The 25,468-nt window shown below is 37.7% G+C and overlaps 1 protein-coding gene and 1 long non-coding RNA gene across 4 annotated transcripts in view; one reads left to right on the top strand and one right to left on the bottom strand.

Annotated features, from left to right (window-relative positions):
* The window catches only part of nek6 (NIMA-related kinase 6), a 115,980-nt gene that overhangs the window by 61,180 nt on the left and 29,332 nt on the right, over positions 1-25,468 (top strand). For 2 of the 3 annotated variants that reach the window (XM_015367064.2, XM_006640703.3), the window contains 4 exons: positions 94-156; positions 13,079-13,189; positions 15,760-15,868; positions 19,122-19,229. In XM_015367064.2, coding sequence (XP_015222550.1) covers positions 94-156; positions 13,079-13,189; positions 15,760-15,868; positions 19,122-19,229 — 391 coding nt within the window. The remainder of the gene's footprint in view (positions 1-93; positions 157-13,078; positions 13,190-15,759; positions 15,869-19,121; positions 19,230-25,468) is intronic. The other variant, XM_069183305.1, reaches the window with a different exon arrangement.
* LOC138225005 (uncharacterized) lies at positions 7,911-9,145 on the bottom strand. The gene is made up of 2 exons (XR_011183535.1): positions 9,070-9,145; positions 7,911-8,360 (listed from the first exon to the last, which is right to left on the bottom strand). It is a non-coding gene; the product is annotated as an uncharacterized lncRNA (long non-coding RNA).

Raw genomic sequence — 25,468 nt, 5'->3', positions numbered from 1 at the left:
GTTAAGAAAATATTTTAGACATTTCAACATGTGTTGATGTTGGTGTTTTCTGTAATAGATATGATCTAATAGAAAATGTTCATTTCTTTACAGATTTTCGAAATGATGGATGCAAAAGCAAGACAAGACTGCATTAAGGAAATTGACCTTCTTAAGGTGAGACAGTGCTCTGCTGTTTAGTCTTTTGTCTAAAATAAAAAAAAAACAATTGATTATTTCAATTCATAATGGATAACACATTGAAGGGGAATAAAACTGGACAAATACATTTGAGGTTTACTGTTCTTTCTTAAGAGCACAAGAGTGTCCGCACATCTGACTCAAGTTATCTTGTAACTTCACAAAACAATGGCTGCTCACATTTTAAGTGTGAAATAGTTTATATGAAATGATTTGTACATCAAGAACACTGGCAGATCCCTGCACAGTTTGTGACCACTTAGGGGTGTCAGGAGCAGACAAAATATTAAAAAATATTAAATGGATAAACTGACACTTTAAAGAGCAAGTAGTTGTGTCAAAAGGCACAACAACAGATGTTTAAGCCACATGCCACTAACATCCATTTAATCCAAGCTAAACTCTAATGCTCAGGCAGTCATTCTCCTCCTGATCATTTAGTCAAGTATAGTTTAGCATATGGACTTCTGTTGAGACTCTCATCAGTGGCCCAAATGGACATAAATCAAATTTATGGTTTCAATTGACAAATATATACCCATCTGCCTCCTTCTTCTGGACTGATGCCTTTTACCTCTTGGTTGAAATAGATTTTTCCAGTTATCAAGGGCTTTGCATAATTCTTTGGTTTTATCTTTGATTCTAGACTTGGGCATCATCTGTGGGCTTTCCTCCTGATATCCACAAATTTACTTGCTAGCTAGTTTATTTGTTGTCGTTAAATTGTCTTTGTGTGTGTGTGTAAACTCTGGAATGGACTCGTGTATCATGCAGGATATATTTCCACTTTCTTTCCTGTGTTTCTAACATAGTGTCTTGTAACAGATTGATTCGTTATCAGCCTCGCTTTGATACTGCATGTACTGTATGCAGTTTTCTGTATTCATGACATAATTTTATATATATATAACTTATTTTTAAAAAATCATATTCACCATTTTTTTTCTATTTATCCCAATTGTTAGTCTCATAGTGGCGAAATGTTACAGAACTGTCTGTATGTTCACTCTAGATTTTTGATAATACACATCTGGAGAAATGCATATACAGTGTATGAAGACATCTAGTTACACTGTAATATTTCAAAAAGCAATATAGTAGAGCACTGCCGAACTGCTTGAAGTTCCTCAGTGACCTCACCAAACAATCTTCTCAATAAGGCACTGTTGCATATTCATAAAATGCAGCAATATATTGACACATTGAAATCAAACTTCATATTTTAGCACAAAACTGAAAACCAGTTAACATTAACAAGTGACAGGAGTATACAGTATATACGACACTGCAAAAACTGTAGGAATTCCAGCATGCCACTGAAATGCAGCTGCAAGAACAGGAAATGTCGACTCTCTAGTTTTCTTGAAGTCAGAGAGCCCATTGTTTGTAAAATGGGGTTGTTTTTCCTTTGATTTTTTTAAAGTCATATATTGTGCAGATTCTTCTTATGTTTTCCTTGGCAAGCATTGCTGCTTTCTTCTACGCTTGGCGCCATGATATTCAACTTCAATTCATTAATTTTGTCCCTCACTACTTTTCTTTCTCGCTGAATCTCTATGCGTTTTTAAGTTTTAAAGAATGTTTGGAATAAAGTAGTCTCCAGCTGGCTGAGAATAGATATGGGCCTTGACTCTTTCTATGCTGGCATTGTCTGTGCAAACACCCCTTCATTTACCCCATGGCTACTGTAAATGCATCAGTCCTTTGTCTACTGACACAGGGAGGCTACAGCTCATCCACTCTCAAGCCAAGCAAGGTCAAATGAAATATATCTGTATGTGTTCTTTACATCTTAAATGCATTACTTGGAATTTGTCGGTGAGTCACCGGAGCTTCGGGATTCAGTTTTAAACATGAACATATCTTCCTCTTCATCAAAATACGCTTGCTAATTGCCAAATAAAATACAATCAATTGTCCACGTTTGTATGATTGGAGTGGAATTGTGTGGTGCTCTGTGGGTTTTTGTATTTCTAGTCAAAACATTCTCTATTCTAGGACCTGTTAATAAAGGAAAAACGAAACACAAGGCATCACACCGTAATTTAGCCTCCAGTGTGACATTAACTTAAACAGCAGTCTCCGTTTCTGAAAGGTTTTTCTTTAACCTCTTCATTCACACTGCTGCTAAATACTTGCACACTTGGTCATATCCAGTATTCGGTGAGAGTCTGAACGACAACATCAGAGCCAACGAAGTACGGTACAAAAAGCAGTTAAGTGCCTGTCAAAGCAGTTGTAGAACCATTTAAAAATGTATTTTAATTTGCATCAACATTGGAAAGACATTTTCATTGTAAGGGGGATTTGTATGTCATTTGCAAAGCTGCAGGAAAAGGCATCCTTCTAACAAGCATTTTTTTTTCTAATGACAACATACGGGTCAGCATATTTGATAATGTACTGCAGGTGTAGTTTTTCTCTCAGCAGACTGGGCGAAACTGATGTTGCTTGTAGACACAGTAGCAAGGAGTATGAGGCAAACTCTGAACTTTCTGTCAGTGTCAGAGCTGGGAACGTACTGCTTTTCACTGCTGGAATTTAATAACTTGTCAAATCAATACATCTGCAGCTTGTCTCACATTAAGTGATAGGTCCCATGCCAGTTGTACTTTACAGCTACATAAATTAAGCAGATGACATTTTTACAATTTGCAGTCACATTAGTGGAAAAATCATTCATTTCTCACGTTACAAATTTTACATTGAATGTGGCAGTCATAAAAACAGGATTTATATCACAGCCATATGTGCAGAGGATCTGCTTTGTGTTTAATGGGTAGTTTAAGAGGCAGTGTGGTCACTGTGGTTGGGTCTGAGGAGACAGCCGGGAGTTTCTGGTTTTGCCTTCTGACACTGTAACATGATGATGGTGGATAGTATGAGATGCGCTTTGATAACCAGCTGTTCTTTTTTTAAACATAAACCTGTGACTGAGGTGTAAGCAGGACGAAGTTCATATGTGTGCATACAGCAGTCACCAGTGCATTTAAGTGTTATAATAAGAAAAATCACCAACATTGTCAAAGTCATCCTGACATTTAGCAGGCTGGTAGCTCAGAAGAAATGTCATTCTGCTGTCTTTCTCATTAATTCTTAATCGGCTCAGTATGCTGCAGCTCACCTTGCTGGACACAGGCAAGGTGAAGAAAACATGCACTCATCTTCCGAGCTGCAGTGTGAGCCCCTCCTTCTCTTTCTACATTAAAAGCCAACAAAACCTGTAGCAGAGCTGAGGTGTCAGATGAAATACTTAGCAAAGCTCTGTCTGATTACACTATAGGCTCGGGGGTATCAAGCCAGTCACAACAGTTGCTGTTGTGTGATGCCCCTGTCTGACCTTCAACCCATCCATGCCCTTACTGTGCTCAGTTATTTGTCCATCATTTTTTAGGAGATCATGTACAGTATGTCAAAAACCACATTGCTTCCACAGCGAGTTTATCACATATCCTCTTCATTAAGTTTGTCAGCTCCTTAGAGGATTTTAACCCTCAAATCAAATGTCCGTATGTGACACACTGTATCTCTCGGTGCAGGAATGTTTTAGGTTGCTTTTCTTTTAACCCTTTCCAGATCAATAGCATCCTTAAAAAATCTTACATTTATCTTATTCTTAAGTTAACAACCTTTAATACTCAAATATTTCTTTCTGCATCCAAATCTGTCATTTATTGAAGAAACGCTTTGATGTGTTATACAATTCTGAGAAACCTCACTGGAAATCAGGTTTTATTTGGGTTTTGTGCCACATTCAGAGGTGCAATGTTATTCTTAATGAATCCTGTACGCTTATGGATACTGCTTTAATTGCTTCATGTTTTTTTAGTTCACTGATGCCCTTCATTTAAAAAAGCTATTGAACAGGAATGTTACATCTGTGAAGTACGAATAGTTGTCTCCACAAATTTGCACACAAGAACAATGACGTACAGGATCTCATAAAAATGAGGTGATGATTGACTCAAATAAAAAAGTCTTATACATCATACTTGAGCTAGTTATGCTCATGCCAAGCTACAGTTCTTACAATTCTTTGTTGTGCTTTCTGGCTCTGCACTTTTCAGCTACCAGAATACCCTTCCACAGTTATAGCCAATATAAATCTGTACAGACATTGGAGGTAGCAGTCAGCAATCATATCACTCAGATTAGAAGCAGAATTGGACTCACCTTTATTCACCTTTAGACACATTTCATGTACAAGGAGTTTACTGTGGTGTACTTGGTGCTGCAAAAACTTTCTACACATACCATAGAGGTACACAACGAGACAATAGACATCATTAAGGCAGTGCACATATACTAGGAATTCTGGTTAAGCAAAAAGTCAGCCCTAGGAAAGCAGCTGTTCAAATACAGGCTGATTCTGGTTTTAATATACTGTACCTGTGTCTTCCTGAGGGACGTTTACGAAACAGGTTGTAACCTGGGTGGGAGGGGTCATCGGCGATCTTTCCCGCCTTCATCTTTTCTCTAGAATTGAACTCCTCAATGATCGCCAAGTTATAGTGGCTATCAGAATGCTCTCAATAATGACTCTGTAAAACTGTATCAGAATTGGTTGAGAGACACCAAAAGTTTTCCAGGTGACACAAAACGTACACTCTCTGCTGTGCTTTCTTTGTGATATTGGCTATATTCGTGTCTAATTTTGGGGTATTACAAACCTTAAAGGACTCCTCCACACTCAAAGCCAGATCGTGGAATTACCAGGGGGAGAGTTTCTGGGGAATGTTTCCAGAAATCAGCCACCATTTCCACTGTTGTAAGTGTTTTATGCTCCAGGTGGTTGTTAGGACACCATGATACCAACCTGTGAGGAGACCTACAGGGGCAATCTCGTCCGCCGTTTGACAGATAGGGGTGCAGTCGTTGGTGTACAAGGAATAGAGCAATGGGGAAAGCGCACGTCCTTGAGGTGCATTTCAGGACCCCTGTATCTTCACAGGGTAAACTGCTCGATAGCGGATTCCTTTGATTAAAATGTAGTTTTGAATTTGAATCAATTGAAATTAATTGGACGTGTATTTGAGTATATGTATTCTTCAAGAACCCGTTTGGGCAGCACACTAATTTCATCTTTTTCCTTTCTGAAGCAATATTACACGGAGACTCTTGATAGCAGGCGTGGATGCTGTAGTCACATAATGGGTTTTCAGATGAACTTTCAGAAGCATTTGACCATGTCAGAAAATCATTCAAATTCTACGATTTTTCTGTAAAGGGGAGAACAGGACGTACTGTATGAAGGTCAGTTGAAAGGCATCAAACAGGCGTGTGTTCAATAAGATCTACTTTGTGAAAAGTCCCTCATCTATAATGCCAACAACGAGAAGCAGTGCTTTTCCATATTTTCTAAGGTAAATGATCCATTTAACGGTATAATATTATATTTCAGCCACGCAGCTGCATGCCTTTGAGTTTTTGTCATGTCTAGTCAAGGTGTTTTTTTCTGTGCCGCCAGTCTGAAGCACATGAGGTTTCTGTTGTCATAAAGAGAGAGAAAAGGCCATTTCACTAGTGACCTTCCAGCTTGTCAGCTGTTTTCTGCGATTCCAGTAGAGGCTGGCATTTTCGGCTCAGGACGCCGATGGAATAAGTGTGATCATCCATGTGAGAAAGCTCTTATGAAGTCGGTAACATCATAATTGCACATTATACACACAGACAAAAAACAGCTAGTACAAGTCATTTCTGTCCAAAGCTCCGTTTTGAGTGGAATAAAAATGTGTAACTGTTGTCACGAATGGAAAAATAGACTGCGTCAAGCCTACACCTGTGCTTCCACACAGCATGTATTGAGAAGTACTGTTGGCTTTGCAGTTTTGTATTACTTATGCTTTAGCTTTACAAATGTTTAAAGAATGATTTGTAGCTCCGAAATATGGAGGTTTTGGAGTGTTTCATATTTACTTTTGGAACTGACATATTTACAGTATTTTTCACACATTGCAGCTGTCTTTGTTCCCTGTATTTAATTTAATCTGGATATATTTAATATTCAATATTTAATTTGAAAATTACAGATGTTTTTATGACCATAACTGAGATACAGGGGCTTGCAGAAGTATCCTCTATTTTGTATTTAACCTGTTAGCTTTATCTACAAATAAACTTGCATTTGTTGGGAGACTGTGTTCTACAACCAGAAATATTGAAATCACTTGGTACAGTATATGCTGTATGCCTTTAATCTCCAGAGCATTCATTCTGACTGCTGTATGAGCAAGTCTTGTTAAATTATTATTCTGTATTATTGCTTTTGTAGTCAGTATGTTTCTACTAAATGTAAATGTGTTTGTAAAACACTGGGAAAACCCCATTTGTATTTAGGAAGCTGTGGTTCCATTGTTCTGAAGTTTCATTATATTAAATTTCAGTATCATTGGAAGAATTGTCATAATTAACAATAATTGTCAGATTTGTCATTGCTCTTGTTGTGGTGTTTTCATTTTCATTACTGTTAGTATAGCTTAAGCTACAGTATACTAATTTCTAATAAATATAACAAAACCAAATCAAGGAAGATAGTGGAGAAAATTGATTGAAAAGGATTTGTAGAACCAATGAGGTCCCTACTACTGTACTTATTCTAAAAGTGATTGCACAAGTGTGATTGATTAGCCACCTCCTAGTTCTAGAAAAAACATGACAGACATTTGTTTTTATTTGATTCACTGAAGTATTTGATATAGGTGTTTAAAGCAATCTTTATAATGTTTAATAACTCCAAGTTAACAATTTGTTGTTAACCCTGCTCCGCAGTGTGGGATTACTGTGTAATTGTCATAGTGAACTGACCTTTGGCACTCCTTCCCAAAGATCTTGTGTCAGGCCATATCCACCATGTTAACATTGCAGTGTGTTGCTACAGTACCTTGGATAAGACAAAGCTAGATACCACAAAGTACTGTCTCAACTATCTTTTTCTAGTATTATGTTGTGAAAAATAAAAAAATATGTATCCAAAGTCTATTCTCAGATATGTAGATATTGCCTATTTGCTGCTTTAATTATGTTGTTGCCACTCCTATATTATTTTGTCGCTATGCCTGACAGTAATATACGTCATGCATTTTCTCATGAAAGAAAATTATATAGACAAATATCCAAAATATTTTGTGATGTATTTTCTATCAGGACTCGTGGATTTTGCTCTGGAGACAAAATCTTTAAAAATGCATTTGCTAAGTTTAATAGTTATAAAAGAGAGCAAGTTACTGTAATATCTAAAATGAAAGGCAAGAGTGATTATAAGGCAGTGCCTAAAGGTCAAGTATTTAAGATAGTTGTTTTCAAAGTAAGAGATCTGCAGAGAATTTTCTTACTGTCACACTTAAGGGAAGTGTTCCCCCATACATCAAACTATTCACTCTAAATGAATAAAGTAAACAAGACTATTGTTAGAGATATTGAATTTACTACTGGAGCACAACTTTTCAGTTTTGACCTGTAGGGTAGTTTTAAAGGCCTTGCCAGGTTTTTCTGGAAATGCAGCATGGCAAGTAAGATGCATATTAGACTGGAAGCTGTAACCACTATCAGTGCGTCTTTCCAAAGGGGTCTTTGTTTCCAAAGAAGAGACTGAAAGGAAACGTTATACCTCGGTTCATTAAATGCCTGTGTATTTGAGAAATAATACACCTCCCTCATATGCCTACTGCGGTTCAAACCCACATCTTAAATACTGTAACTGAAGCTGAGAACATGTAGATGGTTTCCTGGAATTTTGCGCAAGACTTGATTTAATGAGGGGCCTTGGCTACACACAATGTATTTTTGTGGCTATCTCGATGATTCATGTCAAGGCAGAAGGGCTCTTGGCTAGGACGCACCCCCCTCGTTGAAATTTCTGAAGGGAATATTGAGGCAGTGCCCTCTGTAACCGGAGATCTTCCTGGCGTTGGCAGCAGCACTTTCTGCTGGAGGAGTGTGTTGCGGCTCCCCTCTGAAACTATGAGAGACTGCTTTGAGAACAGTGGGGAGAACATGGCCGTAGAGAAGAGGTAACGTGCAAGCTTTGCCAGCATTTTGTCGGCCACCTCTTCTGAGGACACACACTGCCTTTGTGCCGAAGTGTTTCCTGTGTTTCCGTGTCCATCAGCTGACTTGCTTCACAGCTTCTTCAACACTCCTTCTGCTTGTTTCGGTAGATGTCCTTTTGCCTCCACTGTGCCCTGTAAGGCATTATTTATTTGCAGTGACAAATCTGTACTGTATACTGGCACAGGGATGAACAGCTCTTTCTTGGTTACATTACTGAGGACAACAGAGCTTTGAGTTCCTGGAAAGCCACTCATTAAAAAAAAAATGCATTACTCATTTTAATGTTGTCATCATCATTATCTTGGATAATATAGTTTCAAGTGTATAGCACTTCCCCGGTTAACATCCAACGGAAAATGCATTTCAGTAAGATTTTGTGTACCTAAATAGGAATAGGATTCAAGCCATCGGATTGCAGTCAGATTGTAATGGTGCAGGTAATGCCATCGAGAGGGTAAGTTACAGAAAAGTCAGATTTTGGCTTTGTAAATCAATAACATTGACTTAACCATTTCTATTTGTAAAAAAAAAAAGGACTTATTTGGATATCGCATTTAGAATAATCAGATGAATTGTTGCCTTCTCTTAAACAAAATCCTTAAAACAGCAAGTGGGAGTTCTCCAAAACGAGTTATTTAGCAGCACCCAGGGTGCCGAACAGGGATGTTTTAGACTGTATGGTATGACCTGGAGCACCACGCATCTCCCGGCTCAGAACAGGTCACTGGTTGTGCGATCAGAGTTCCCCGTCTCTGGCCCTCTTCCACAGAGCTCCTGTGGCAGACATTGCTGTAACACCTCAGCCTGCCTCACATTATGGCACCTCATGGTCCGTCTTACCTCCTTACATTGAAGTACTCTCACTTCCAGAGTACCCGCCGTCCCTCGGATAACTGAAGAGAAGGATGTAGCAGTTGTCTGCGGTGTAGTGGAATGGAACTGTGGCCTGTGAATTTAGGGGAACTGTGCTGCAGGCCCTTTACTAGAGCTATGTTAAGTATTTCTTTTTATCAAGCAACACATAACAGCAGTTCAGAAAGAGTCTCCCTGACATGACATACCATCCTGCAATGAGCGGATAAATGTGTGATTTGTAATCAGAACTGTACGCGGGAGGAAGAAATCCTGTTTAATTGCTATTATTCTCTTTAAGAAGCTTGAAAGGATTCTGTCTTTGTGCATTTTGGAGCCTCCTGTGTTATGTTGACACATAATAGAGCATTTTTTGGGGGGAAGTGAGCACATTTGCTGAGGGGTAACACAGCTTTCAGTTGTTTCCCACTGTATTTGCATCTTTGTTATGACATCTAAGTCAAGTTTTTTAAAAAAATCACGTTTTCTCCCCTCCAGCTAGGCAGCTCAGTTTTGCTTAATTATAAGGAGTTAATCAGACTTGTCTGAATTGTAATAAATGATGTGACCCTTGTTGTTAATAGGGAGAAGGTAATATTAGCCTTCTGGTTATTCCCCTTTGAGTCATCAAGATTATAATATGTTGATTAGTACAATCTAAACATTAAATGTTGGTGTATGACCTTTACCACCTTGCATAATATCTTCAGCATCAGCTGAAACACTACACACCCTGACTGAAATGTTATTTTTTTAAATAAGTACATAAACAAGTCTGAATATTAGTGTTAGAATTTTCTTTCCAGAACAGCTGTTAAAAGTTGAAGATCTTTACAATTGAATTCCTGATCTTTTTTTGTCTTTTTTACTGATTTTAAAGCGCTTTTCGTCGTATTGACGGTGTTTCGACAGAAGAAAGCCAGTGTAATATTTTGTGGGTTCTCTTCGTGCTCGCGTTCGGCTCGGGGCTGGGCAGATCACGGGGTGGTGTTACAGTATCAGGCGTGTGATTCCCCCTCGCGCAGTCTGGCAGTGGGATCAAAAGACCAGCCAGGGCCTGCTGCCAAGTCGAAAGGATGTGTCAGATCCACAGAATGGAAACAGAGCAGGGGATCTGAAGCTTTTGTTGTTGAGCATTTGGGGGACCAGTGTTCCATCCCAGGAGGAAATGCACAGCTGAAGAAGTCTGTTCAAAAATTAATAGAAGGGGTGTTTTTTATTTTAAAAAATAGAGCGCGTGCTGGTAACTCAAAAACGTCTTGCTTTTTCTTCAGATGGCACCTCAAATCAAACTGGTTTGAAATGAACTGCCCTGCTCATTCGATGGGTGCTCACGTAAAGGGATTTCAAGGCAAAGCATGAATTGTAGGAACTGCAGTATTTTGGTTTTTTTTTTTTCTCTTTTGTAAGTCATTGACAGTTATACAGTATTACCCCTTTCATGTGCACCAATTCGGAACACATAAGCTACTTATAATTCAGCCCATCATCGACCCTTCACGAGGGAGAGGAAGGAATGTGAGCTGTCTTCTGAAACATGCATGGTAAAGCTGCTGTATGTCTTTTCGCTTTGTGAGCAACGACACGGCTCTTGTTCCCAGGGGAAGGCTAGACACCGTTCTCTCTGATAGCAAGACCACCACCTTGCTGGCCGACAACAAGCTTGAGTCTTGATAGTAAGAGCTCTGTAGTGCTAAGTGGTAGATTAATGGGAGGTTTGTGTCCTTCTTTCTCCATTATTTGAATTAAAAGCAAATGTCTTGCTGAGAGGATGAATTAAGTGCCTAATGATGTTATATGAAGGCTTCAAGTGTTACGAGATGTGTATCTTTTTATTGCAATGTAATAATGCTGTGCTCTTTCATCAACAGTACAGGATATATTGCTTATTTTTAGGTTTCTCACAATTTATAACAGGTGTGCTTTCCAACATAGCGTACATTCTTTGCATTGTGTTGTAGTGACGTCTGCAGTTTCTGTATTGAGAAACTATGCATAGAACACAGTCCTGTGTAAAATAAGGTGCAGTGCTTGTCGCTATTATTAACTGTCAAAAAGGAGATGATAAAGCACAGAAACACTGTCCTTACACTTCACCCTACCTATGAACCAGTTTCCCGTATTGTAGGAAGACCCCTCCTCCTATACTGGGGACAGTGGCTTCTAGGTGAGAGGCTTAAATCAGCTTTTGTAAGAGGTGCACCAGCCCTCTGTGGGTCAGTCTGTTCACATACTGTACACTCTTCTCATTCTGTGGGTGATGCACGTATCTTCGGTGTGCCCAGTGCACCAGAGCTCCTGTGGTAAAAGCACACCAGCGAGAGGTGTGCTCACCTACACCTACACTGGTATTGACACAGGAGAAAGAGGAGCACAGGAATTATTTGAACAAGCATAAGATTGAGAACTGGATACTGCATAAGTGTTGCAGGTCTTCTGGGCTCCATATATGTTGCAGTCTACCACAAAAAGAAGTCAGACAGGAAGTATAGAAACCATATAAAACAAATGAACTGAAACAAGTCGGGAAACCCTCACTTCTGTTGCTCACGTGCATTTTTGGGGGGGTTTTAAATTTCAGCGTACGAACAAAAACACCAAACAAACACCCACCGGCGATCACCGAATGCGTTCCCCCCCGTTTTTTGGCTAATAAATGTAGCTCGTTTAATAGCAGTGGATTTGGGAAGTGATAAAAAAAAAGATGATGAATTGCTCATTCTGAACAGGAAACCACTGGCCATGCTGCTCCCTACGGGACTGAGACTCAGACACTTCACACGGGCCCTGTGACCCGCAACTGAGATACCTGCTAACGCCAAGCAGGCCAGGCAAAGATCCTCTGACCTTGCTGCTGTTCTCCAGGGTTTTCTTAGCCAAGGAATGTGCTGATAAAGCACTGCATTCGCAAGGAAAGAGTTCAGGAAGCAATGTTTCTTCGGACTTTCTTAGGACACAGAATCTTTTGTCAGTGATGTTTAAAACGAAAAAGAGCAAGGGCGTTGTGATATAATTGTTCCTCACTGATCTGTGTTTCAAAGACCACGGGTATCACTGTAGTAACGTCAGGAAGATTGCTAGACATGTTCACAAGCTGATGAAGTGTATGTAATCAATATACTGTACTTAATTAATGTAGCTGTAGTCTATACTGTACCATCTCTCATTTTTATGTGACGGAGGACACATGAGTTTGGAGTCTCGCCCTCACTGGCTAAAGAGGAAAAAATGTCTGAAGGCAGGTTTCTCAAAGTACAATCCAGCAATCAGCTTCTCAAGTCAGGAGAGAGCCTTCTAGGTTCTGATAATAATACTGAAGAAAATCAAATCAGACATCTTTCAACCATTTTGAGCTTAGGTGATTCCTAGACCGTTGTCCATTATGTCTTGAAATATTGTTTTGTGAAAAGACAAGAAAGAAGTTAGCTTAAGTATTTATGCTAACTACCATCTTGTTAAGTGTTTTGTGAAACTGGCTCCAAGTGTGCTCCAGGAAAGATCTTGCCTTTTTTTCTGGAAACCCACACAGCCTTAGAGCCTTTGGCAAGAGTGTGTTTCTGAACGTTTGTTGCTTTGTAAAAAATAACAGAGCTCTGAAATCAAATTTTATGATGATGGTTGAATATGAATATTGGAATGTTGTTATATTTATTTTTGTATGCCGTCTTGTTCTTTGCCATTAATCTATTTTATCAAAGAGATGGTATTATTAAAATGATTATTCTAAGAGTTTTATTTTCCACAGTTTAAACTCAGTAAGGTACTGTGTTGTTGACCTTCTCTTGATTTGGAGTTTCTTAAAACTTAGAATAGGCACAACTGTTTTTTGTCACGTACTGTAGAAGACTTGTTCTTAAATACTAGACGTTCAACTTAAAATGAATCTTAAGGAAGTGAAAGGGTGACAGTGATTAAATTATCTCCTTAAAATGCAGTCTTAAATTACATGTGCACCGAAGAGTTGCATTTAAAGGCATCTTTCTTTTTTCTCTTGCAGCAGTTGAATCACCCCAATATTATTAAGTATTTGGATTCCTTTATCGAAGACAATGAACTGAACATTGTTTTAGAATTAGCTGATGCGGGAGATCTCTCTCAGATGATTAAGGTGAGAATAATCATATAATCATTCTTCGTCCTTATTTCAAAACAGATTGCAGATGTAGTACAAGTAAATGACATGCTTATTTTTTCAGATTCAGGCTGCTTGAAAATACAATTTGTTTTGTAGATTAGGCTTTTTCTCTCATACAAATGACTTTCAAGCATTTATGTTATTTTCTAATAACCTATAGCAATATCTCCCTTTCAAATGCAAAGTGTTCCTTTATCGAATGGTCTGACGTTTCTTTTAAACTGCTGGGATTATCATTCTTCAGATACACTACTGATTTTACCTTCACTCCATTTTAATTTGAAATGGATCTGAAAGGATGATCATAAAAAATAAGTAAGATAATTGTTTCTCTTTTCATGGATGCACTGTGTATTATGATTTGAAGGATTATTGATATACTTTCTCACATTTTAAATGTGTTTAAAATCGTTTACCCATGTAACACATTAATCCCTGAACATTTAAAGATCATCTGTGAAATATTTCTTTTACGTGGCAGTATTCCATTGTTTTAATTTTATTTGTGCTACCAGGAATGTAAGCATGCAACAGTCATAGTCATTATGCAAGGTTTTGCTTACCATATTCCTGTCTTTTGCATTATTTATCAGGTGTTATGAAGCTGATTCACCAGAATATTATATCCCTCCAGAGAATTACTCTTTCCAGAGGAAATATGTCAGCAAAGTCAATTGGGATTAAAAAAACCTAAGTCCCTCTGGCCAGAGATGATTTTATTGCAATGCTGTATGTAGTAGAAACAGAATTCTGACTGACTACAAAACTGCCCACTTCTCTTTCTGCTTGTCTGTCTTTCTCTCCATTTATCAGTCTGTTGGTCTGCTCCTGCTTCTCAACTTTTGATTAGCATGGCTATTTACGTTAATACAGTTGTAGAGAAATTTATTGACATCCATTTTTTAAAAGCAGTGTTTTTCACTAATTGGATGACTGCTGCTTCAGTTGAACTGCACTTATTTCATGGCACATTTTAAAAGTGAATCGAAGAGTTTACTAGTGAGTAGAGACGATAACGATTTCAAACAGGGGTCTACAGGAACAGCTAAGAAAATGTTCAGTGGTGTGGAATTAAGTCGCTCTGTGGTGCAGAAGTTCACTCACTGATCACTAGGGACATTCATCCTGTACGCCCTCCTTTAAACTTTTCCTGCTCCTATCTCACTGGCCACAGTGATGGAAAACAGAGACTGAGAGAAGATCTGCCTCCTTCTAGTAACAATGTGCAAAGTAGAATGATTCAGGTCAAGATCTAACAAATGCTTGAATGGTTTCCTTATGGCAGAAGGGACTCTGACAACTAAATTTGGGAAGCCTTCTGTGTGTATCGTGGACCAGCTGTATAGTACGAAATAAAGATGAAAAACTTTAGATATGAAAGATATGGAGTTTTTTCCTAGGGTAAACAGGATATTCAGTTAATTCAGTGAATTGTGCACATCAAGATTGGCTCAGTTTGGGATTAAATCCTGGATTGAGGTGTATTTTCCATGAAATCTTGGATTGCGTTCCAATTTTTGTGTAGCTGGAGTGAGTCTGTTGTGGGGAAAGAAATGGCTTTTTTGTGTTCTTTGCATATAAATGATGAATATTATATATAGTGTTTATTTAATCATTTTAAAACCATTGGTGCTCCAGTTGTGGATAATATGTTTGGGTACGTTTCGGCCGCAGAAGACTATAGAGTATTGATAGCTCTGTTTGAGCATCCCTGCCTCAAAACATAAAGTTTCAACCTTTAATATATTTATTAACTGCTCATGACAATTTAAAATACAAGTGATATTATTTAATGAGAATATAATATCACCAAAGTCGGTAAAAGGATACAATTAATAAAAAAAAGTTATTATGCTGTTCAATTGCCTTCAAAAAAGATCTAAGTAAATTAGTTTGGGGTGAAGGAGGTTTTCAGTTCCAAGGTGATATACTACAAATCTCTCCACCATATGCACATTCTTGATTTATTCCTTTACTTTTTAATGGGTAAAATTCTTTAAGTCATGAAATTTGAATGTCAGCGATATTTAAATCACGGCGTATAATCTCTCAGTGAAACTTCCATTTCCTCTTAAAGGAAATAAAAATTCAAAGCCCTTCTTTTGTCAAAGCAAAAACTTTCATTTCAGTCCATTTTTAAGCAGGAATTCCAGACATCACATAATTATAGCTGTTGATTTGCAGATCTTTGTCAAAAAATATCCTTTAGTTTGCTGATGGCAAAATGTTAAAAGAAAGAATATCTAAACATTTGTTGTTTTGAGGCATTAAATATGTCTCACCAGTTAATTAACAAGATTAGTGTTAATTATGTGCGGTGTCCATTCGGGAGTGTCAAACCTCATTAGGCAGCATCTTATAATGGCTCTTCATTGCCAGTGCAAACAGTGGAGTGGAGAGGGTTAAAATGTTAATGAAAAGATAAATAATTCTTTTGATGTTTGGCAGTGTGTCGGCAGTTGCTGTGTTGACTGACATGGGTTGGGAGATGGCAGATTGCTCATTGCTTATTCGCTCATCTTTTATTTATTCTTGTTCCACAGTATTTTAAAAAGAAGAGGCGACTCATCCCTGAAAGGACAGTATGGAAATATTTTGTGCAGCTATGCAGTGCGGTGGAGCACATGCATTCTCGCAGAGTGATGCACAGAGGTAATCGCTCTCATCTCCGATACAAAACCTATGTTGTTGTTTTTTTTTTTTACGTGCACAAATCACTGGACTGGGATGCACTGTTGTTTTCTTCCCCATTTGGAGATAAAGATGAAATAATGATGTGCACGTTTGTTTGTTTTTGTTCCATGGCCCGCGCTGTGTCCATTAAAATTCTTGACAAGGAGGAACAAAAGGGTCTAGTGTGGTTCGTATTCCACGACAGGATTATTTTCTAATTTCAGGCGTCAACGTGGCTAGAAATAAAAAAACATCAAGAGAATAGGAGAAAGGAAGAAAGAGGAGGGAGGTCAGAGCAAAACTAAACCCCCCCCCCCCCAAAAAAGGAAATGAGGTATATGTGTCCAAACTACAGTCCAAGCTGAGAGAGTTGTTGGAACTGAACAGTGTAATTTAGCTGTACAATTCTCTATGTGAATAATTGAATAATAATTGAATCCACCCATGTAAGAGTTAAAGGGCCCCCCACCCAGTGTCTCTAATACAGTTTTGACTACAGCCACAGACCCAAGTGAAGACCTTCGAAGGGAACAGTAACCACAACCAGAGAGCTGGCGTTGTGCAGGAGCAGTCCAGAGCTCATTGGTATGAGTTAGGTTTTGGTATTGATCTAAGACAAGTTAGATCTGATTAGCGTACCTGTTACATGAACCCCGAAGCACATTATCACAGGTAATGGCAAAGCATATGTACGTGGGTGTCGGGAACATCTGCCACAGTGAGGATCAGAAGCAGTCCCCATGTGGAACTGTCTGCATGGTGTTCCAGCGATCCCCGAACATGGTGAAAACGGATTGCCAGATGTGCTAGATTTTTTAAAGAAATAATAATTCCTCAAATTGCATCCCCGCTAAGGATTACTAACACTGAAATAGCAACATGTTGATATGGCATTTTTTTTGTCACTGACCTACACAGCCTATAATGTGAAAATGGAAACAAAAAAAGTTTAGTGTAATCTAAAGGAAAACCTTGGTGAGCCTTGGGGCTTCTAATGTCCTAGTGAGATCAGTATGAAATGGAGTCTGTCCGTGCTCAGTTCCATTGGTCAACATGATTTCAGAAGAAATTCACCTGCCTGTTGTCCTGTTCCGTATAAACTAAATAAAAAGAGTTGATGCAAAACCTAAATGACCTTCTAAGTACGTCCAGCTCACCATCACAGTTTTGATTAATTCCTTAGAACACTAATTAATATTGCTGAAATGCAGATAAGTGAACTCTTCATTCCTAAAAGAGGGAATGTTGATACAATTTGCTTTGTTTATTGCTAAGTTAATTATATCTGCTTCAATTCATATGTATGGTGCAAATTGAGAAATTAAATGAAGTATTCCATTAACCTTTTGATTGCTGATAGAAAAAAACACCAAATGTTTTGTTGGTGAACTGGTGGAATAAAGCCAAACTACAGAACAGTTGCTCTGAGTTGCAACTGACCCAGACAAAATCAATGTGACAAATTGTTGTAAGACTGATTAATTTTTAATTGAAGCTTCATATCACTAAACTGCTGACATACTAGTACAGTAAGTAATGCATGAGAAGAGAAACATTTATAAATATGTGTTGTATTGAAAGAATTCCTCAGAGGAAGGTGATAATTTTAGACTGAGCCATTTATTTGCCAGTGAATCAAACATGATAATAAAGATCGTTGAATATGATCAATGCAATTTCACAAATGAATAATGAATCAACTGTATTCATCTGGTTTAGACTTCATCACAGAAAAAAGGCAAGTGACTTCATAATCTGGCTTCATATCCTGGTTATATAATAATAGTTATTATAATTATTTGACAAATAAGAAAAATAAAATTATTAAGTTACCTGGTAGCAAGCTGCATACTCTTCAATGTCGAGTCTTTACTGAACTAGTATAAACAGCTCATTATACAAAAGAATAGTTAACACTGCCTGTAAAACTAGAAACTTAATTACACCTCTCGTTAGCGACACGCTTTTGGTTCGGTGAGGTGATACAGTACATGCCTGCTTGCATTCAAAGCACACTCCAACTCTGTTTGTAGCATTCTGGGTATGATTGATGGGAGGAAAAATTAATTAGCCAGAAAAAGAAAGGAAATTGCATAAACATTTGACATTTTTATTTCTCAACTTACATTGTGAAATAAATTACTGGCAGAAATGAATTGCGTTGTACTGTATTTTCATGTCTAACACCTGTGTTTTGTGTTGCCTTTTGATATTCCAGCAGCCGGCTTTTGGTCATTCTGTTTCCCAGAATGAGGGAATTTGCTGTTACGCATTTCATCTGCATATTGTTTCAGAAGGCAAATTCATTATCTACATTCAAATGTAAAGCAATGTTCACACATACTTAGTGTTAAATGAAGTGTTTTTCTCACCCTTTGGCACACAGCAATGATAATACATATCAAAAACAAAAGGTAAAACAACTTGCACAGCTTTGCAAACTCAGTGCGTTTGACAAAACAGAAACAGTATGTACAAGGCCTTCAAACATTTCGTGGTGAATAATAATTAATAATACATTATTTGGGGTAAAATGTACATTGAAACATCCGATTATGCCTGAAATCTCCATATCACAAAACACGGGAGCAAAAAATGTTGTGAAAATCTTACAGGAACTACATTGCTTGACGGTTTAAAAAATCTAACTACCATTTCTGAAGCTGTGGATAGGCAAGAATGGGGAATAAAGAATTCCAGGTCTCGGAGATAGATGTACGATAGATAAGGAAATGTTGGAAAACGTTTCTGTGTAAAGAACTGCTAAATTTTATATCACAGAAATGTTGGAGAGGACAGTAAAAGTCCTCTTTATCTTTAAGAAAGTTATAAAAAGATGTGTCTTTTATGTCCCTTAAATTTAACGGGTGACTGATACCAACTCCTAATGAGTAAAATGCTCTAAACACATTGTGCTTTCAATTGTGTTTCTTTGATTTTTTTTCTCTCTCATTTTAAGGTTGCTTAGTCGTTAATCAAATGACTTGACTAATTAGAATTGTAAATATTTGCTTAATTATTCTTTGCCACTTAATTATTGTTTGAAGGTGTATTTGCTTTTGCCAGGTGCCACCTTGAATGTTAATTTAGTTTAGAATTGATACAGTGATTGTTTTAAATGAGTATAATTTTAATTAATCCTGGCTGAGTTAGTCTGCTGTAGTTTGCTTTGGTTAGATTTAGTATGAATTTTAAATTGATAAAAACTTTTGTTGTTTTTTTTTTCTTTTAGACATAAAGCCAGCTAATGTGTTCATAACAGCAACAGGGGAGGTAAAACTGGGAGACCTGGGGTTGGGACGTTTCTTCAGCTCCAAGACCACTGCAGCACATTCCTTAGGTTTGTAAAAAGGTTCAGTTTCCTTGCTCAGAAATGCCTTTTGTATTGTCCTAAATCACATCTCTACTGTACTTACAGAAGACTCAGGTAAGCCTGCCTGGGGTTGTTTTAAGTGCTTTCAAAAGAGATCTAGCTTTTGTGACTGTACATCTTGTGAGAGCTCCATGAAGCCAGCAGTTTCTTCTTTTTGTTTTAAAACTTAGTACACAATGCGTTTCCTTGGGCTTTTTGAGGTACAACATACACTTTACTTTTAAATCAAACTAAACAGAAATGGCTTTGCTAGTTTTATTATCTAGGGAAAACTTCTCTTTCTCAACTACATGTCTATTATATTCTCTATAAATCGTAGCTGAGTGAAAATTAGACTGTTTTTTCTCGTTCTCTTTATCCAAGTGTGAAATACAAATGTTATATTTTCTGTATATACTGTATGGAAGTTTTATAAAATCATTCAATTGTAACTGGAAGGTTTAAAGTCCAATAAAGTAGTATGAGAGTTCATGAAAAACAGGAAAATCTGGACGAAGAACACTAGAAGAATTTTAGTAGTAAAATATAATATGCAGAGGCAGTGTATTGAATGTGGGGCACTAGCCCAGGAAGAGCTGTTGTTTGTAGCTAGAAATCAAAGCACTTCAATGTAGGTGTATAAAATCTGATAGTATCTATAAAAGCTTTTTGAGCTTATCAGCATCTATCCAAAACTATCCGCCCACAAGCTTTTTTGGACTAGGCTAGGTAAAAACAGAACAAATTCATGTTTCAGAGGTGGCAGATGATGAGGGAGAACCTGAAGCCAGTTTTGGAAGAGCGGTCTCTAGCATTCTTCCAGCAATGCTAACATTTTAGAGCCCGTATCCCCCTGTACAGGACTGGGGTGAAGACTGAATAAAATGCTTCAGTTGCTCCTTACTTGGCCGATATCCAGAAGTGAGTTAGGGGTCTTCTGGTATGTTTCTCCCTTTTCATCACGAGTTCTTCGCAGGGTGATTTTTCGGGTCAAGGTCATTTTTTTTGGGTTTGACCCTTGCCCGGTCACAACTCGAAGGGATATTTTGTTTAAATAAAAAAATTATAGTCATTTCTGAACTCAGCAGGTCAGAAGCCACCCCCCTCAGGTTATTGTTTTGTAGCCAGGCTTAGATTTTGGTAGGGAATGATTCGTATGACTGAAATCGGAATCAGGAAGAAATAAGCAAAATCGTTTTTTTTCGTCTCTTCTCTGCTACTGTTACTGAGCAGCAACCCTTTTATTATTGGAATATAAATAGCACCACACAACTGGGATGAACGTCTCCGCTAATCCAATTTGAAATTCCCCACAAGCTACAGTACAGTAAGTGCCCTTCTTGTCCATTCACCACACAGTGGGCAGATTGCCCACACTGGAAAATAACAGCCAGATTATTTTTTCTCTTTTAGCGTTTTTTTAGATCACTACTTTTGTATTTGATATTTCTAAAATAATAAATCATTGTTTTATTTATTGTTGCTAAAGTAGCCCTTACCCGGGGTTATGCAATACTCGGCGTATTTTTTCTAGGTGAGGTGAGTTCACATTACATACCTGGAGAGCAAATAGTGCTGTAAGTTTGTTCCGCGGATGAGTGGCGCGGAGTTAAGTTAATGCAGACTCCGCCAGCACTCTGTTTTACACTTCAAACTCTTTGCCTTCACACAGGTGTGGTACCGTCTGCATACCGTCTCTCACTTTTTCATTAAAAATTGTGCGTTATCCATATAGCAGTCCTGTCAGGGAAACGCCCAAGTGCTTTTATTATTTTTTTGGTTTACAGTACAGTATAATACCGAAATGTCCAGTTTTTATAAATGTGTTAAGAGACAATACTGGTTTATTTGCTGTACTGTATACTTTTAAGTATATTATTCTATATTTGGCATTAATTCAAGGATTCTGAATTCTTTTTAAATTCATCATTATTTTATTTCTCTCTTCCTTTATATACAGTATGGGGGACAGTTTCCTCTCTCTCTCTGCAACATGAACTGCTGGCTGCTCCTGAATGCTCTGTCTTGGTGTTAAACACACACACCTGTTAGCCAATAAAGAACAGTACATTCTGGTGATCTCTAGGTGTCTTCTTGCAATGGCTAAGAAGATGTCTTTCCCAATTTATGAACTGTAAGATTCGGTTTACGTAAAGACTTGAGGAACCAGATCCTTGTGTAATCTGGGAAGTGGGACTGTAATGAAAGTAAAACACAACTATTTTCTGAGAAATTCCATGCAACTTGTTTGGTTTCCCCATTGTCTATATTATTGAGAATTTACCTGCAACTACAGAAATTAGGATAACTTTATCCTATAAAAGTCACCACTTTCAGGAAGTTTCACATTCTGGAACGCAGTGTTTTTTTAATGGTTCTTGTATTCGTTATTTCAAAACCTAGGAATTAAAACACATCATCGTATTACTGTAAATAAGATCATGTTCTGCAGCAGAATTCGGCCAAGCGCGATTTTAAGGGTATCTCTCAGCTTGTGTTCGGCTTTGCAAGATAGATTTGGCTGGAAGCGTTTTGGGGAATCAGCAGTAACAGTAACAGTAACAGTAACATCAATATTTTGAACTTGATTTCTAAATATGCAAGTACTGTACATTCACCCCAACAGAAGCCATGCAAATTTGCACTACAGCTCTGATCCACTCTCAACACTGACCTTAATTTCCAAGACCAACCTGAAAGAGGATTTATGCAGATGGATCACAATGTGCAGTTTTTCAGACAAATCAAGGCATATTGAAACCAAATTGAACATTATTTAATATTATGTTTTGTTTATTTAATATTATATGTTGTTTCTAGGTCTTCCTAAGTCCTTTAAGATGCAGTTAATAAAGTGTATTGTTGGCGGTCAAACTTAATTATGCAACATAGTCAAAACAGATTTTTAACTGCTGTGATTTCCTACCTGAAAATGAATTACCTTTTATGTGGAAGCTGATGGACAATAAAAAGCTGTGAGATTCTGGTGTTATCAAGATAACGGTGTCTATTCCAGATAAAGTGGTACTGTATGTGCAGTTACCCATTTTTTACCAGCCCCTCACACTTTAAAGTTCAAATCATTTGTTCCATTTTAACAAGAAAAACAATCTCAGTTCCATCATGCAGGAAGTAAAGGCCAAGAGGAGTGATCCTTATTATAAAAGCATGTGACACAGTGGATCTTAATTCCATAGAACACCTTTCTGTAGTGTCAGTGATATTATTCATGGTCTTTGAGACCCTCCAACTCGAATTGAATTCCAAACTGTAGTATAATATTATTTTTTTTCAAATAAACACTAGGTGGTCCTGCAAGGCAAATTTTATGTTTGCCAAAGAAGCCTGCAACTACAAAAATAAGCAGATCTTGTTTTAGACATGATGTGAAAGTGTTTTTGGCCACTTTACCCATTTGATAGACATCTAGACATTGCTAATTAGAGCATATCGACTTAACAATGGTTGATGACAGTTTTAAAGATGGTCCAGCTGGCGAGTAATAAATCTGAGGCTGCTGGGTGTAGTTGACGCAGGAGATAAAGGACTCCACCTTGGTCATTTTCTCTGAGAGATGAACCACCACTCGACTTGCTGTGGCTGTGCTCCATTACTTAGGTTGTGAGATGTTTCACCACGTGACCTGTATGAGTAAGACTCCACACTCTGGAGCCCTGACGGCGCAGTGTTGATGACTCTGGCTGGCGGTAGTGGTGGTATGGGGCGCAGGACTCAAGGGTAGAAGCATCTTGACCCCTGCGTACCCATGGAATAAGGCTGAAAAATCACCTCACCTTCTACAGCTTACCCTGTGGAACACCAGGCTGTGCTCAGATCGCCTGGCCACACTCTTCTTCTCTGCAGGGTGACCAGCTAGGCAACAACTGATGATCCAAGTAATTGAAGAGAGGATCTAGGTCACTGCTCCTCAAGTCTTGTCCTCAAAGGCAGCGGGTTCTTCTCCCTTTCATTCCCCTTGAACCCATAATTAGGGTTTTGAACAAAGTATTCCCTTCACAGAACCAATTTAAAGAGGTCTAAAAGTGCTAATGATTTAAAAGACACGGGCTGTTGAGCATTCCTGAAGGGTTGGGGGTGATATCAGTTTCTAAATGTGGATTATGTTAATTATCATGTTAGTATCATGTTTCTTTATCAAGCCACGCATCCTTCATTAGCTCACAAAAAAGTGCAGATGGATGCAAATGCTTTTTTGTAAACAAAAAATGGACGCGTGTTCTTTCCATGTTGAGTGAAAACGTGTCTTTGTGTGGGTTTAACTATCATTACGCAAAGATTCAGGGAAAGACTGAAGAGTCTTTTACAGTTGAAAATGGTCAACTTCTTTGGTATATAATTAGCTGAAAGACAGTTTTAGCAAAGCAACTAATGGAGTCAAAGTCTCTATAAGGACAGTATGCAAGAGCAAGAGTGAAACTTGATGGTTAAAAGGCTTTTTCTTAATCACTGGACCACCTAGGCTTCATTTGTGAAGAAAATCTTATGGGTTGATTCAGAATCACATGAATATATCCAGAATATGTAAATGGTAAAAAAGAAGACTGATTGAGTCAGAAATAGTCATTTGAAAAAACATTTACAGGGAGCACTTGCAATACATAAACTTTTTGCAAGACCCAACTAGCTTCATAAAGTAGTAATAGATATTGTCCTCCTTGACAGATTAAACAACAATGTGATATTTGCTGTTCAAGGTTGTCTGATTGTACATTAGCGTACTTAAAGAGTATACTGTACAGTATTTGAGAAATTCAAATGGAGCAAAAATAATGTAAAAACAATATGTTGTACACCCTAAAGACAATGAAAATCTTTACAGATGTCAAAGAGCATATATTGTCATCCTAATTACAAATGTACTATTTTCAGCTCTTACCTGCCGATTGTTTCCAGCAGCAATTAAATTATAGTCATTTTCAAAGTATGTCACATTCCTTTTTCTAGAAATACATACAGTCTTTATCAGAAGAAGTCTTTCGAACCATCAAACTTTTAAATGAATGATTCATGATGCAGGGGGGCACTCTGCTGGTATTAAAAATATATCATTACATAGAAAAATGAATGCAGGATCAACCCTTTTATTCTGTGTTATCAACAGTTTGTGAACTACAAAAAAGCGCTAGGGCCATTTTCATGGGCATCTCTAAGCCATTAGCTCACTGCTAAAAAAAAAATGTCAGTTATTTGCTATCTTTCCGTTGCTGTCATTAAAAAACTTTTTCTAAAAGTAATCCAAGATAAGAGGACAGCTCTGCAAATCTAAATGATGAAAAGATCAACTTTAGCTTTAATTTCCTTTGTTTCTAACAATGATACAGCATTAAGTTCCCGCTGTGACTTCAGTGCTGTTTGAGAAGATCAGCCCATTATCTTCTCAGGATTTTTTAGACTGGATTCATAAGCTTTGTTGGGCACCTTTGCACAGAGCTCAGAAAATCAAGATATTCAGACAAGCATAACTTAATGTAGAAAACAATTTGGTTTTGTAGATAACTTTTAGCCTTTTGGTTTAGAATGCATGATTTCTTTTTTTTTCTCAGAACACAGGAATTGAGAAAAACATGTCAATCTAAAAAAGCCTTAGATATTGTATTATATTATGTATTACAGGTTTAATAATTATATATAGAGATGCATTTAAACAGAAATTTTAGATTTGCTGGACAATAGTTCAGGTATTTAGTAGACATTGTCACCTATAGGCTATTAACCAAATTTTGTGTTTTTCTGCATGTTTATGCGGCTAAAACAAGTGGGAACTGAAACAGGATACAATGTGCTTTGTGTTGTAAGTATTCTAAATCTGAAGTAAATGGATTGAAAAACATATCTGGGGGGGGTTTATGTCTTGGAATCTGTTTGGTGCGTTATCTAAAATTGATTAGCTTCCCTTGTGTAACATTACTTAAACAGATTTAAACTCCTCAACTGCCGTTCCGTTCCAAGTTAAGTGAAGGCGAACAAATTCTTGAAACGTATAAAAAAGAAAACATGAAGAAATTAAATAAGGAAAATGACTGAACCTGCCTAAATCACCTTCACTGAAATAAAACCACTAGGCTGCAGCTACTGTAAGTCTGGAAGTGAAGTAAAGCTGACACATTCACACCGCTTTTGACTGAGAATCTATAATTGTAATACCTGTCCAAACCTGGTGGTCCAGTCACAAATAAGGCACTAAACTCCATGTCCTCTAACAGATT

This window comes from Lepisosteus oculatus, chromosome 24, assembly GCF_040954835.1.
Source record: "Lepisosteus oculatus isolate fLepOcu1 chromosome 24, fLepOcu1.hap2, whole genome shotgun sequence".
In the NCBI taxonomy this organism is placed as follows: domain Eukaryota; kingdom Metazoa; phylum Chordata; class Actinopteri; order Semionotiformes; family Lepisosteidae; genus Lepisosteus; species Lepisosteus oculatus.
This window is presented reverse-complemented; position numbering and strand designations above follow the sequence as displayed.